Below are 15,563 nucleotides of genomic sequence, written 5' to 3' on the forward strand. Positions count from 1 at the left end.
TTTTTTTTTTTTTTTTTTGAGACGGAGTTTCACTCTTGTTACCCAGGTTGGAGTGCAATGGCGCGATCTCGGCTCACCGCAACCTCCGCCTCCCGGGTTCAGGCATTTCTCCTGCCTCAGCCTCCTTAGTAGCTGGGATTACAGGCACGTGCCACCATGCCCAGCTAATTTTTTGTATTTTTTTTTTTTTAGTTGAGACGGGGTTTCACCATGTTGACCAGGATGGTCTCGATCTCTTGACCTCGTGATCCACCCGCCTCGGCCTCCCAAAGTGCTGGGATTACAGGCTTGAGCCACCGCGCCCGGCCTATTTGTTTTTTTTTTAAGACGGAGTCTCATTCTGTCGCACGTGATGCAGTGCAGTCAGGTCAATGCAATCTGTGCCTCCTAGGTTCAATCAATACTCCTGGTTCAGCTGCCCAAGGAGCTGAGATTATAGCTACCCACTATGAAACCTAGCTAACTCTTATATTTTTTTTTAGATATAAGATTTCTCCATGTTGGCCAGGTTAGTCCTGAACTACTGACCTGAGAGATCTGCCCACCTCAGCCTCCCAAAGTGCTGGGATTATAGGCATGAGCCACCATCCTGGCCTTTATATCTTATTTCCCCTTTTTTTTTTTTAGACAGAGTCTCACTCACTCTGTTGCCCAGACTGGAGTTCAGGGGGCTGACCTCAGCTCACTGCAACCTCCACCTCCTGGGTTCAAGCGATTCTTCTGCCTCAGCCTGCCAAGTATCTGGGATTACAGGCATACGCCACCATGCCCGGCTAAGTCTTGTACTTTTAGTAGAGACGGGGTTTCGCCATGTTGACCAGGCTGGTCTTGAACTCCACACCTTGTGATCTGCCCACCTCAGCCTCCCAAGGTGCTAGAATTACAGACGTGAGCCACCACGCCCAGCCTTCACATCTTATTTCTAACTACACTATTTGACCAAGTTTAGTGGTTGAACACATCCTTTTTCACTAAGGCTCCTGGGCACTCCGAGTTTGAACATCCTAGAGATAAGGACTCTGGTGTTGTACTCATTGTGTTAATCTCTGGCTTGCACCAGATCACTCATCCAGTTATAAGAAATTTGAGATGGCACACTTGTGGCTCCATGCTTGTCTTATGTCCTTGGATTTAAAGATCACACTGACAGGCCGGGCATGTAAAATATCAACCAGGCGCTGTGTCTCATGCTTGCAATCTCAGCACTTTGGGAGGCTGAGGTGGGTAGATCATTTGAGGTCAAGAGTTCAAGTCCAGCCTGGCCAACATGATGAAACCCTGTCTGTACTAAAAATACAAAAATTAGCCGGGCGTGGTGGCACGTACCTGTATTCCCGGATACTCGAGAGGCTGAGGCAGGAGAACTACTTGAACCCGGAAGTAAGAGGTTGCAGTGAGTGAAGATCATGTCATTGTACTCCAGCCTCAGTGACAGAGCAAGACTCTGTCTCAAAAAAGAAAAAAAAATTAGCCAGACATGGTCATGCGCATGTGGAGTCCCAGCTACTCAGGAGGCTGAGGCAGGAGAATCACTTGAACCCGGGAGGCAGAAGTTGCAGCGAGCTGAGATCGTGCCACTGCACTCCAGCCTAGATGACAGAGCAAGACTCCGTCTCAAAAAATTAATTAATTAATTAAATGAAAGGAGGGATAACTAGTGAGGCTCACTGTTCTGTGTACACTAAAAATTTCCCTAGGAACTCCACGGCGGCCCCAGCAACGTCAGCTCCTCCTGGTGTTACGTACCAATATCGCTGCAGTATAAAGAAGACCTTCCTCTTTCGGCTGGAGTGGTATAACCCAGCTGGTTATTAACAATCAAATGTACACTCCCACCAATTCTGAAATGTGGGAGATTGGACAGCGTGAATGTTTCAGGAACAATCCCTTGACCACAGAAAGAAGCATCGCCATGAACCTGAGTCATGAGGGAAGGGGAGGGGTGGGCAGAAAAGCAACAAAAGGGATTAAGAAATTTAGGTTTCAAGTTGGACTACATTTTTTTTTTTTTTTTTGAGACAGAGTCTTGCTCTGTCGCCCAGGCTAGAGTGCAATGGAGTGATCTCAGCTCACTGCAACCTCTGTCTTCGGGTTCAAGTAATTCTCCTGCCTTAGCCTCCCAAGTAGCCTGGATTATAGGCATGTGCTACCACGTCTGGCTAATTTTTTGTATTTTTAGTAGAGACAGGGTTTCTCCATGTTGGTCAGGCTGGTCCCGAACTCCTAACCTCAGGTGATCCACTGGCCTCTGCCTCCCAAAGTGCTGGGATTACAGACGTGAGCCACCAAGCCCAGCCTTGTTTTTCACGATTTTAAAGAAAACGTCATTTTCACCTTTTATTTCAGAAGTCAACCTTAAGATCAGCTCAATGTACGGGTAAAACTGAAGGATTAAAATAGAGTATTATAAATCATGTGAAAGGTAAACAGAATGTCTGGCTAATGATTCCAAGATTTCTATTTAGAAACACCATATAAGGCCGGGTGTGGTGGCTCACACCTGTAGTATCTACGCTTTGGTAGGACAAGGTAGGAGGGTTGCTTGAAGCCAGAAATTTGAAACCAGCTCGGCCAACATGGCAAGATCATGTTTCTACAAAATAAAATAAAATAAATCAGCCAGGTAGGATGACATGCACCTCTAGGCCTAGCTACTCAGGAGGCTGAGACAGGAAGATTGCTTGAGCCCAGGCATCTGAGGATGCAGTGAGTTATGACTGTGCCACGCACTCCTGCCTGCACAGCAGATTCAGACCCCATCTGGACAGAGAGGAAGAGAGAGACAGAGCCGGAAGGAAGGAAAAAAGGTAGGGAGGGAAGGAAGGAAGGAAGGAAGGGAGGGAGAAAGGAGGGAGGGAGGGAAGGAAGGAAGGAAGAAAAGGAGGGAGGGAGGGAGGAAGAAAGGAGGGAGGGAGGGAGGGAGCGAGGGAAGAAAGGGAGATTGTACCACTGCACTCCAGCCTAGGCAACAAAGCGAGACTCCATCTCAAAAAAAAAAGAAAAAAGAAAGTAAAGATAATAAAGTAAGCAAGAATTTGTAAAACCACTCTTGACGTCTTTTTTTACACTTCTCTTGTTAGATGTATAGACACCATGAGGTTTCCAAGAGGTCCACACTTTCAGAGAAATAATGACATCTGTGCTCTCAGAAGGAACAGGTCTACCAGCCCATACATACCCCTCAGTTAACTCATAAGTCCAGCAAGGAAAACGGCAGTGGAATCTGCAGGCTAAAGCCAGTTGCCTGAAGACTAAACCTCATGAATCTGCCGTTAGTTTTTAAACAATCCCAGAATCTTTTTCCAAAAGGTTCTCTCAGTTTCATCATGAAAGTCTCCCACCTGCTTTCAACCCTCCCAACCCACAATTCTTCCCAGTTTTCCCCACCTCTAGCCTCATTTCCAGAAGCTCCAAGTACCTGTAAGCAAATGACTCTGTCCCCCGGCTGGGCCATGCTGTCCGGAGAGTAGTCCCCATCTTGGCGTGACTGCTGCCTGCCACGAGTTTTGCCCACGGCCACAGGGTTGACAGCCTCCAGGTGTGAGGGATTGGGCAGCATCGTCACGTGGAGGGGATGGTGCGCCCCGAAGTCCAGGTCCACAGAGGAGGTCAGGTGAGACAGGACATCTCCAGTGGCTGAGAAATTCTCTGGAAATTCACTTAAGCCTCGCATTTTGCGGAACATCAGCTATCGTGGGTACACATAAAAGGAAAAAAATGGCATTCATTACAATGGAGACTAGTGAAGAAGAAGTGGTTCGCTAAAATCACACAATAAAAAATAAATTTCAAGGCCAGGAGTGGCTTGAATTACAGATAGCTCACACCTGTAATTCCAGCACTTTGAGAGACAGAGGCGGGAAGATCACTTGAGGTCAGGAATTCAGGAACAGCCCGACCAACGTGGCGAAACCCCGTCTCTATTAAAAATACAAAAAATTAGCCAGGCATGGCGGCAGGCCCCTGTAATCTCAGCTAGTTGAGAGGCTGAGGCATGAGAATCACTTGAACCTGGGAGGCAGAGGTTGCAGTGAGCCGAGATCACGCCATTGCCCTCTAGTCTGGGTGACAGAGCAAGATTTGTCTCAAATAAATAAGAGTACATGGAAAATCAATCCAAATACCAGCTCTGTCAATTAACTAAGCTGTCTAAGCTACCTTGGACCAATTGCTCGTATGCTTAGTTGCCTTTCCTCTTCTTTTCTGAGACAGGATCTGGGTCTGTCTTCCAGGATGCAGGGCAGAGGCACAATCTCAGCCCTCTGCAGCCTCTGTCTCCTGGACTCAAGAGATCTCCCATTCCAGCCTCCTGAGTAGCCAGAACCATAGGTGTACCACCTAATTTCTTTGTTTGTAGAGTCCATGCCACCATGCCTTCTAATCTTTATTTTTGTAGGGACAGTTTTGTGTTTTTTTTTTTTTTTTTTTTTTTTGAGACAGAGTTTCACTCATGTTACCCAGGCTAGAGTGCAATGGCGCAATCTTGGCTCACCGCAACCTCCGCCTCCCGGGTTCAGGCAATTCTCCTGCCTCAGCCTCCTGAGTAGCTGGGATTACAGGCATGCACCACCATGCCCAGCTAATTTTTTGTATTTTTAGTAGAGACGGGGTTTCACCATGTTGACCAGGATGGTCTCGATCTCTTGACCTTGTGATCCACCCACCTTGGCCTCCCAAAGTGCTAGGATTACAGGCTTGAGCCACCGCGCCCGGCCTTTGTTTTGTTTTTAAGACGGGGTTTCACCATGTTGGTTAGGCTGGTCTTGAACTCCCGACCTCAGGTGATCCGCCCGCCTTGGCCTCCAAAGTGCTCGGATTACAGGAGTGAGCCACCATGCCCGGCTGTGGGGACAGTTTTGCAAGGTTGCCCAAGCTGGTCTTGAACTCCTGGACTCAGGCACTCCTCTTGCCTCAGCTTCCCAAAGTGCTGGCATTACAGGTGTGAGCCACCTTGCCCAGCCTTAGTTGGCTCCCTAAAAGGAATGATGACCATGAGTTCTACTTTTTAAAATTATTTCTATTCAGGTAGCATCTTGCTTTGTTGCCCAGGCTAGAGTGCAGTGGTGAGATCATAGCTCACTGCAGCCTCAAACTCTTGGGTTCAAGTGATCCTCTGGCCTCAGTCTCCTGAGTCGCAGGGAACACAGGTGCATGCCACCATGCTTAGCTAACTTATTTTATTTTGAGTAGAGACAAAGTGTCACTTTGTTGTGCAGGGTGATCTCAAACTCCTAGGTTCAAGCCATCCTCCTGCCTGAGCCTCCCAACAGACTGGGATTACAGGTATAGCCACTGTGCCCAGCCATCACCATCACCATCACCATCACCATCCTTTGTCACCAGAATAAAACCAGCAGTTTTGGCTGGGCGCAGTGGCTCATGCCTGTAACCCCAGCACTTTGGGAGGCCGAAGTAGGTAGATCAATTGAGGCCAGGAGTTCGAGAGCAGCTTGGCCAACATGGTGAAACCCCATCTCTTAAAATATATATATATATATATATTTATTTAAAACCAGCAGTTTTATTCTGTTACAATCAATCGTATAGTGCTAGTAAGAAACACAGCAAGTAAGCTTACCTCTGGCGGGAACTGCAGTAGGCCTGTCAATAAATTCAGCCTCCCTCTATGGGGCATCCCAATGATGACATCAGTGATCCCACTGTAGGCTGACATCTTCAGCAGCTCATGGAAAAAGCCCATCATGCTTTCAGCACCTTCGCCTCCATATCGCTTCACTGTGGAGAACTTGGTGGCCAGAAAGTGGTCAAACTCCTGCAGAACATCACAGCAGATGTGAGCTGCCAGGGGAACATCACAGCCAGCTTCTCCAGTGGAAGGCAGGTGAGTCTGTGTGTGTTGTGAGATGGCCCCACATTCCCCAAGTGACCATAGCAGTGACACTTCACTACATATCCCGGAGAGGCATAACAAGGACATAGCAGGATGGCTTTCCAGGGATCCCAGTCAGCAGGAGGGGCCAAGGAAAATGGCCTGAGTGGCAGAATAACTTGCCCCTGGCCGGGCGCGATGGCTCACACCTATAATCCCAGCTCTTTGGGAGGTCAAGGAGGGCAGATCATGAGGTCAGGAGTTCAAGACCAGCCTCACCAACATGATGAAATGCCTTAATAAAAATATAAAAATTAGCTGGACGTGGTGGCGGGTACCTGTAAGCCCAGCTACTCGGGAGGCTGAGGCAAGAGAATCACTTGAACCCGGGAGGGGAGGCTGCAGTTAGCTGAGATCACATCACTGTACTCTAGCCTGGGTGACAGAGCAAGACTCTGTCTCAAAAAAAAAAAAAAATTACAAAAAAGAATTAGATGGGTGTGGTGACACACGCCTGTAGTACCAGCTACTCAGGAGGCTGAGGCAGGAGAATCACTTGAACCCGGGAGGTGGAGGTTGCAGTGAGCTGAGATCACACCACTGCACACCAGCCTGGCAACAGAGTGAGACTCTATTTCAAAAAAATAAATAAATAAAAATAAGACTTCAAGAAGTAAGGATTTGGCTGGGTGTGGTGGCTCACGCCTGTACTATAAGCACTTTGGAGGCTAAGGCGGGCGGATCACCTGAGGTCGGGAGTTCAAGACCAGCCTGACCAACATGGGGCACCCCCTCCTGTGACAATTAAAAAAACCAAAATAAATATTTTTTTTTGTGTGTTTTTTTTTGATTTTTTTTTTTTTCTTTTTTTTTTTTAAGACGGAGTCTCACTCTGTTGCCCAGACTGGAGTGCAGTGGTACAATCTCAGCTCATTGAAACCTCTGCCTCCCAGATTCAAGTGATTCTTCTGCCTCAGCTTCCCAAGTAGCTGGGACTACAGGTATGCTCCACCATGTCCGGCTAATTTTTTGTATTTTTTTTAGTGAAGACAAGGTATCACTATGTTAGCCAGGCTGGTGTCAAACTCCTGACCTCAAGCAATATGCCCATGTCAGCCTCCCAAAGTGCTGGGATGACAGGTGTGAGCCACTGTGCCCAGTCAGAAGTAAGGTCTTAAGGATCTTGTCACCTTTTATGGAGTGAGTAGACACATACCCGAGAAGTATTTTGACTCTGAGGAGAGCCAATAGGTCAATATTTCGGCAATCAACATTTTCCTGCTTAGAATAAAGTGATATGCTCAGAACAAGGATCTCCAAGGAAAAATAAAAGAATAAAATAGTGCGGGTGTTATATGATCTGTTGTGTCGAAGTAATGAGGGGTGAACGGGGGTAAGTGCAGAGCTAATGGCCCAATTCCCTCTCTTCAGTAGTTATATATCTTATTTTTTTTTTTTTTTTTTTTTTGAGATGGAGTCCAGCTCCATCACCAGGCTGGAGTTCAGTGGCACCATCTTAGCTCACTGCGACCTCCACCTCCCAGGTTCAAGCGAGTCTCCTGCCTCAGCCTACTGAGGAGCTGGGATTACAGGTGCACACCACCACGTCCAGCTAATTTTTGTATTTATAGTAGAGACAGGGTTTCACCATGTTGGCCAGGCTGGTCTCAAACTCCTGACTTCATGGTCCGCCTGCCTGCCTCAGCCTCCCAAAGTGCTGGGATTATAGGCGTGAGCCACAGCCCTGCCTTTTTTTTTTTTTTTTTTTTTTTGAGGGTTTTTTTTTTTTTTTTTTTTTTTTTTTTTTTTCAGTAGTGCGATCTCAGCTCACTGCAGCCTCCACCTCCCAAGTTCCAGGGATTCTCATGCCTCATCCTCCTGACTAGCTGGGATTACAGGTGTGCACCACCATGCCTTGCTAACTCTTGTATTTTCAGTAGAGACGAGGTTTCCCTATGTCTGCCAGGCTATATATCTTTATAGGCAATGAGCTGACCTCTGCCCTTGCTATTAGATGCTCCTTTTTACCTGAGATTCCAGCATTAGTTTCGACAGATGTTTCTGCTCTTCTGTGGTAAATGTCTCCCTTTGCACTTCCTCAAACCGGCTGCCAAACCAGTCTTTCTCCTCCTGGCTCTGAAGTTGGGAGGTTTCAATAGAAATCTGCCCACAGTAGATTTGATTGAGATAGACTAACACTTCTGCAAGTGAGGCTTCTTCTTTCCCCATGTTCAATAATCCTGTGAAATACAATCAAAGGGGTCATTTTAAAAAATAATCAATCATGTAGCAAGTTAACTCTGGAACATACCAAAATAATTACTTCAACGCACAGTGCTTTGCTCTTTTTTCTTTTTTTTTTTTAATTGACACAGTGTCTCACTCTGTTTCCCAGCCTCCAGGCTGGAGTGCAATGATGCGATCTTGGCTCACTGCAACCTCTGCCTCCTGGGTTCAATTGATTCTCCTGCCTCAGCCTCTCTAGTAGCTGGGATTACAGGCACCCGCCACTACAGGCACCCACCACTATGCCCAGCTAATTTTTTTTTTTTTTTTTTTAGTAGAAACCGGGTTTCACCATTTTAGTCAGGCTGGTCTCGAACTCCTGACCTCAGGTGATCCACCCATCTTGGCCTCCCAAAGTGCTGGCATTTACAGGCATGAGCCACTGCGCCCAGCCGAGTGTTTTGTTCTTAATAACTTGGGTCATTATTAATGCTTATCTAGATTTTTTTCTGAAGGAAAGACTAAAAATATGGTCAAAGGTCATGAAGTAGTAAAACTAGGAAGGAGAGACCCCCACTTCCTTCACAAGAACAGATCCTGTTGCTTTATGCCAAGTGTTGATTCTACAGTACTTTGCTTTTTTTGGTGACAGAGTTTTTGCTCTTGTTGCCCAGGCTTGAGTGCAGTAGCACCATCTTGGCTCACTGCAACCTCTGTCTTACAGGTTCAAGTGATTCTCCTGCCTCAGCTTCCCGAGTAGCTGGGATTACAGGTGTGCACCATCATGTCTGGCTAACTTTTGTAGTTTTAGTAGAGACAAGGTTTCACCATGTTGGCCAGGCTGGTCTCCAACTCCTGACCTCATATGATCCTCTTGCCTCGGCCTCCCAAAGTGCTGAGATTACAGGCATGAGCCACTGCACCAGGCCCTAAAGTTTACTTTATATTGCTTAGTAAGCTTGCCCAACCCACAGCCCACAGGCTGCAAGTGGCTCAGGACAGCTTTGAATGTGGCCCAACATGGATGAGTAAACTTTCTTAAAACATTGTGAGATTTTCAGGGGCTGGGCGCAGTGGCTCATGCCTGTAATCCCAGCACTTTGGGAGGCTGAGGCAGGTAGATCACGAGGTCAGGAGTTCGAGACCAGCCTGGCCAACATGGTGAAACCCCATCTCTACTAAAAATACAAAAATTAGTTGGGCGTGGTTGCGGGCACCTGTAATCCCAGTTACTTGGGAGGCTGAGGCAAGAGAACTACTTAAAACAGGAAGGTAGAGGTTGTTGTGAGCCAAGATTACGCTACTGCACTCCAGCCTGGGCAACAGAGTGAGACTCAGTATCCAAAAAAAAAAAAAAAAAAAAAATTGTGAGATTTTCTTTGCAATTTTTTTAAGCTCATTAGCTATCACTGGTATTAGCATATTTTACATGGCCCAAGACAATTCTTCTTCCAATGTGGCCCAAAAAAGCCAAAAGATTGGACAGTTATGGCTTATGGTTTCTTACTACAAGTTTATTGTATTTTTTTTTTTTTTTTAAGATGGGGTTTCACCATGATGGCCAGGCTGGTCTTGAACTCCTGACCTCAGGTGACCCATCCATCTCGGCCTCCCAAAGTGCTAGGATTACAGGCGTGAGCCACTGTGCCTGCCTATTGTATTTTTTTTTTTTTAATAAAAGTATTTAAAGTATTGGCCTTTGAGGGAGTCAGATGCATCACCACTATATTCCAACTGAGCCACGAATCATGTAGCTTCATGTTTTCTACATTTACTGGTTTGCTTTTATGAGGCGCTGAAGAATCAGTTCTTTCTGCAGAGGTTCAAGAAAAGGGCCTTTGGAGGCCCATCTCAGAAAAAAAAAGAGAGAGAGAGAGACAACTACCATCTTGCAAAGCCCAGGTAACCCTCAGAACCCTAAGAGACACTAAAATGATTGTTGAGGATTTAAAAGCCATTACACCTTGGGGTAATTTATTACACAGCATTAGGCGACTGAAGCATGACTCATTGATACACATAATCAGAACTTGATATTTGCAAGATTAACTTTAAAAAGTAACATGAGGTAGGATCCTGAAATCATGACGGATGATGCAGGCCCAACTTTTTCTAAGTTCCCAGGCTGGGAGAGAAAATAGAATGAGGGGGTGCAGGCTTTGGAAGGGAAGCATCCCTGGATGTCCCCCACTCTGCCACTGAGCTGCTAGGGTTACAGAAGTTCTCTGAGTTAGTTTCTCCATCTACACAATAAAGAGAACAATAACTACTTTTCGGAGTGGTTTTGAGAATAAATTAACATATGTTAAGCACAGGGTACTTTAGAGTTCAAAGTTTTTTGTTTGTTTGTTTTCTTCAGACAGGGTCTCCAAACTCTGTTGCCCCAGCTGGAATGCAGAGGCACGATCAAGGCTCATTGCGGCCTTGACTTCCCAGGCTCAAGAGATCCTCTCATCTCAGCTTCCTGAGTACCTGCAACTGCAGGCGTGCGCCCCATGCCCAGCTACTTTTGTGCTCTGTGTGTGTGTGTGTGTGTGTGTGTGTGCGCGCGTGCAGACAAGAGTTTCACTATGTTGCCCAGGTTGGTCTCAAACTCCTGGGCTCAAATGATCCTCCCACCCTGGGCTCCCAAAATGCTGGGATTATGGGTGTCAGCTACTGCATCCAGCCAACTCAATGTCTGTGAACCTTGAGAAAACAGGCCTCGTCAGAACTTCTGGAATCCCAAGAACGCTCCTCCCTGACCGTACTTCAACGTGCCCCTCTGGTCTCCTCACACCTGTGGAAGGCTCAGCTCGGGCAAAGATGGCGCTTCTTCAAGAACAGAGGCAGGGCCCCTGCCTGGTGTGCACCTCCGAGCTCCCGCCTGCAGCGGGCAGCACCCATACCTGCCGTGTGGAAGGGTCCCTGCAGCGTCTGCACCAGGGCTTGGATTTCAGGCACGTTCTCCAGCAGGGCTTGTCCAGTGAAGAGGGGGTTGATTTTCGCAGCTTTATGACCATGCTCACGATATACTGTCACCAACCTGGCCAGACCATGATCAGCTAAATCAGGGGAAAATTCAAAAATACAAACAGTTTAGGAGATGACTGCAAATCACAAAAATCAGCTTTTCAAAGAAGCTCTTACAGCCCTAGGCACTTATTATTTATTTATTTATTTTAGAGACAGGGTCTTGCTCTGTCACCAGGCTGGAGTGCAATGGCACAATCTTGGCTAACTGCAACCTCTGCCTCCCAGGTTCAGGCGATTCTTCTGCCTCAGCCTCCTGAGTGGCTGGGACTATAGGCGTGTACCACCACACCTGGCTAATTTTTTTTTTTTTTTTTGGTAGAGATGGACATTTACCATGTTGCCCAGGCTCATCTTGAATCCCCGGGCTCAAGCGATTCACTTACCTTGGCCTCCCAAAGAAGGCCAAGAAACACATTTTCACAATTTGTGCTTTATTTTCAGAACCCAAAGACAATTGTTAGCATATTTTGAATTGTTTTTTTTTTTTTTTTTTTTTTTCAGAGACGAAGTCTTGCTCTGTTGCCTAGGCTGGATGCAGTGGCGCAATCTCGGCTTACTGCAACCTCCGCCTCCTGGGTTCAAATAATTCTCTGCTTCAACTCCCGAGTAGCTGCAATTACAGGTACGTGCCACCACGCCTGGCTAATTTTTGTGGGTTTTTTTGATGTTGTTTTGTTTTTGTTTTTCTGAGATGGAGTCTCGCTCTGTCGCCAGGCTGGAGTGCAGTAGCACAATCTTGGCTCATTGCAACCTCTGCTTCCCAGGTTCAAGAGACTCTTCTGGCTCAGTCTCCTGAGTAGCTGGGATTACAGGCACATGACACCACACCCAGATAATTTTTATATTTTTAGTAGAGACGGGGTTTTACCATGTTGCCCAGGCTGGTCTCGAACTCCTGACCTCAGATGATCCGCTAGCCTTGGCCTCCCAAAGTGCTGGGATTACAGAGGTGAGCCACAGCACCTGGCCCACTGATTCTATTTCTAACTACTCACTAGCCAGGCTGCTAATGATACTCTAGAACACTGACACAGGAGTTGGCACAAAAGAACCTTGCTTGTCCCAAAAGAACATGAGGCATGTAGCAGTTTGGCACCGGCAGAGAGAAAGTCCTCTCCCACATCAGGAACTTCCTCCATCACCCTGGTAACCCGTGCTCCCGCAGACCACCATTTCTTTGGGAGTTTCTTCATCCACCAACCGTATTTCCAACCCCTTCCCTCTCTGCCTCCAGCCCTTCCACCGAGACCTCTGCACTAGGTTTCATCAAGAACAAACCTCCCTGAACGTTCCTCACACTCTAGGCTTCGTCAGAACTTGGCTGTGCCCAGAGAGCTCAAGTACAAGGTGAAGCTACACAGTGACCCTCACCTGCACCCTCCAATCTTGAAGACAAAGGCAGGTCCTCCTCATTCTTCACTGACATCTCCCTATCATTAGTTCTCTCTTTATAAAACCCAAGTCCTCTGATGGACAAGCAATGGCACTAACTCATCTCCAGTTGCTGAGAGCCATTAAAAAATAATATTGTAGGCTGGGCACAGTGGCTCACACCTGTAATCCCAGCACTTTGGGAGGCTGAGGCGGGGGGATAACGAGGTAAGGAGTTCAAGGCCAGCCTGGCCAACATAGTGAAACCCCATCTCTACTAACAATAGTAGATGAGGATGGTGGCATGTGCCTGTAGTCACAGCTACTCGGGAGGCTGAGACAGGAGAATCACTTGAACCCAGAAGTTGGAGGTTTCAGCGAGTCAAGATCTCGCCACTGCACTTCAACTTGGGTGACAGAGTGAGACTTCGTCTCAAAAATAATACTAATAATAATATTGTAGAAGAATGATTAATGAAAAAGCATCAAGACTTAAGGAATGGCTGGGTGCGGTGGCTCATGCCTATAATCCCAACACTTTGGGAGGCTGAGGCGGGCGGATCACCTGAAGTCAGAGTTTGAGACCAGCCTGGCCCACAGGGTGAAACCCTGTCTCTATTAAAAATAAGAAAATTAGCCAGGTGTGGTGGCAAGCGCTTGTAATCCCAACTATTCGGGAGACTGAGCCAGAAGAATCACTTGAATCCAGGAGGTGGAGTTTGCAGAAAGCTGAGATCATACCACTGCACTCCAGCCTGGGCCACAGAGTGAGACTGTCTCAAAAAACAAGTAAACAAACAAAATTAGCTGGGCATGGTGGCGTATGCTTGTAGTCCCAGCTACTTGGGAGGCTAAGGCAGGAGGATCACCTGAGGTCAAGGCTGGAGTAAGCTATGATCATGTCACTGCACTCCAGCCTGGGCAAGAGAGCAAGACCCTGTCTCAAGAAAAAAATAAAAAATGTTTAGCTTTGTTGGGTCTGGGTTTGTGCTCCAGAATTAGCTATATTTTCAAAAATCTCTCATGCATTCAGGTTTTCTTCAAATGTTTTTTCTATGACTCCAGTAAAGGCTCCTCTCATTCTCAATACGCAACATCTCTACAACCTCACTTCAGCTACCAAACTCAGTAACAAAGGAAGTAACCAATAACCTGAAAACCCGTGGCTACCATCTCCTGAGGGTCTCCAAATTCTGTCATTTTTCATAATAGAGGGCTCATATCCTCTGTGATAAAATGTACACCCGTGAATCATTGCAGTGTACATTTTAAACCCACCTCCATTTCAAATTGGCATTGTTAATAAATTCAAGTTTCCGTGGAAACCGAGGTTGACAGAGGTAAAAGTATAAGCTATTACGAATAGCTAGTTACAAAGAACACTCATCATGGGTCAAATTTTAACTGGTGAAACCACTGCCATCCAAAAGGTTATTAGAGGCAAATTCAATATCTATTTAATTATTTATTTTTACTTATTTATTTATTTATTTGTTGAGACAGAGTCTTGCTCTATCACCCAGGCTGGAGTGCAGTGGCGTGATCTCACCTCACTGCAACCTCGGCCTCCCAGGTTCAAGTGATTCTCCTGCCTCAGCCTCCCGAGTAGCTTGGACCACAGGCACCAGTTACCACGTCTGGTTAATTTTGATATTTTTAGTAGAGACAGGGTTTCACCATGTTGGCCAAGCTGGTATCCAACTCCTGATCCAGATGATCCTCCCGCCTTGGCCTCCCAAAGTGCTGAGATTACAGGCATGAGCCACCGTGCCTGGCCTACTTATTTTTTGAGATACTTTTGCTCTGTCACCCAGGCTGGAGTGCAATGGCACTCCACTGCAACCTCTGCCTCCCAGGTTCAAGTAATTCTCATGTCTCAACCTCCCAAGTTTAGTAGCTGGGACTTACAGGTGTGCACCACCACACTCGGCTAATTTCTGTATTTTTTTAGTAGAGATGGGGTTTCACCATGTTGGCCAGGCTGGTCCTTAACTCCTGGCCTCAAGAGATCCTCCCATCTCAGCTTCCCAAAGTGCTGGGATTATAGGCATAAGCCACCAAGCCCAGCCTCATATCTGTGTAAAGCCTTAATAAGGCCAGACATGATATCTCACACCTGTAGCACTTTGAGAGGCTGAGGCAGGCGGATTGCCTGAGCTCAGGAATTCAAGACCAGATTAGGCAACACTGTGAAACCCTGTCTCTACTAAAATACAAAAAAAAAAAAAAAAAAAAAAAAAAAAAGTACCTGGGTGTGGTGGCGTGGGCCTCTAGTCCCAGGTACTTGGAAGGCTGAGGTAGGAGAATCGTTTGAACCCAGGAGGTGGAGGTTACAGTGAGCCAAGATCGTGCCACAGCACTCCAGCCTAGGTGACCAGCCTGGGTGACAGTGAGATTCCATCTCCAAAAAAAAAAAAAGCCTTAATAAAAGGGAAGTCTTAGTGAATTATGTGGTCCTCCTATGTAAACATGTATTTTAGTCAAGATAAATATATGAAGAAAGAAGGCCAGCAAAGGACAGAGAGGGGCAGGAAGGTCTATAACACTGACTGTATCTCCTCCCACTTCACTGTTGGTCACCTCTGATGTAGGAGACGCCATGGGTCCATTTCCAGTAGGATTTGTCCTTTGACTTAATTTGCCAATACCAAAAAAGTGATGTATGTGATCCATGGCACCAAAATTCCTCTCAACCAAGAGGCTACTTTTTAGGGTAACTGGCAGATATCACAGAAAAGACTAAATCATTCAAATTCTCAACCTCCTGGTCTAATGCCTAGAACTGACCATATGCCAGTCTCAACTGTTACCATCAGCAAAAAAGAAGTTATTCTAAAACAGTAAGAGCTGGGCGCAGTGGCTAATGCCTTTGATCTCAACACTTTGAGAGGCTGAGATGGGAGCACCACTTGAGTCCAGAAGTTTGAGACCATCCTAGGCAACATAATGAGACTCCATCTCTACAAAACACTTCTTAAAAATTAGCCATGCGGCCGGGCGCAGTGGCTCACACCTGTAATCCCAGCACTTTGGGAGACCAAGGTGGGCAGATCACCTGAGGTCAAGAGTTCGAGACCATCCTGAGGGAGGCTGAGGCAGGAGAATCGCTTGAACCCAGGAG

The 15,563-nt window shown here is 46.7% G+C and overlaps 1 protein-coding gene across 1 annotated transcript in view; it reads right to left on the bottom strand.

Moving 5' to 3' along the window:
• The window catches only part of DHTKD1 (dehydrogenase E1 and transketolase domain containing 1), a 53,657-nt gene that overhangs the window by 34,539 nt on the left and 3,555 nt on the right, over positions 1–15,563 (bottom strand). The window contains exons 2-6 of the mRNA XM_032244080.1: positions 10,945–11,100; positions 7,859–8,070; positions 5,579–5,773; positions 3,419–3,688; positions 1,747–1,918 (exon numbers count right to left, since the gene is read on the bottom strand). Of these exons, the coding sequence (XP_032099971.1) occupies positions 1,747–1,918; positions 3,419–3,688; positions 5,579–5,773; positions 7,859–8,070; positions 10,945–11,100 (1,005 nt within the window). The remainder of the gene's footprint in view (positions 1–1,746; positions 1,919–3,418; positions 3,689–5,578; positions 5,774–7,858; positions 8,071–10,944; positions 11,101–15,563) is intronic.

The sequence above is a fragment of the Sapajus apella genome, unplaced genomic scaffold (genome assembly GCF_009761245.1).
Source record: "Sapajus apella isolate SASKATOON/1434 unplaced genomic scaffold, GSC_monkey_1.0 scaffold53, whole genome shotgun sequence".
Lineage (NCBI taxonomy): Eukaryota > Metazoa > Chordata > Mammalia > Primates > Cebidae > Sapajus > Sapajus apella.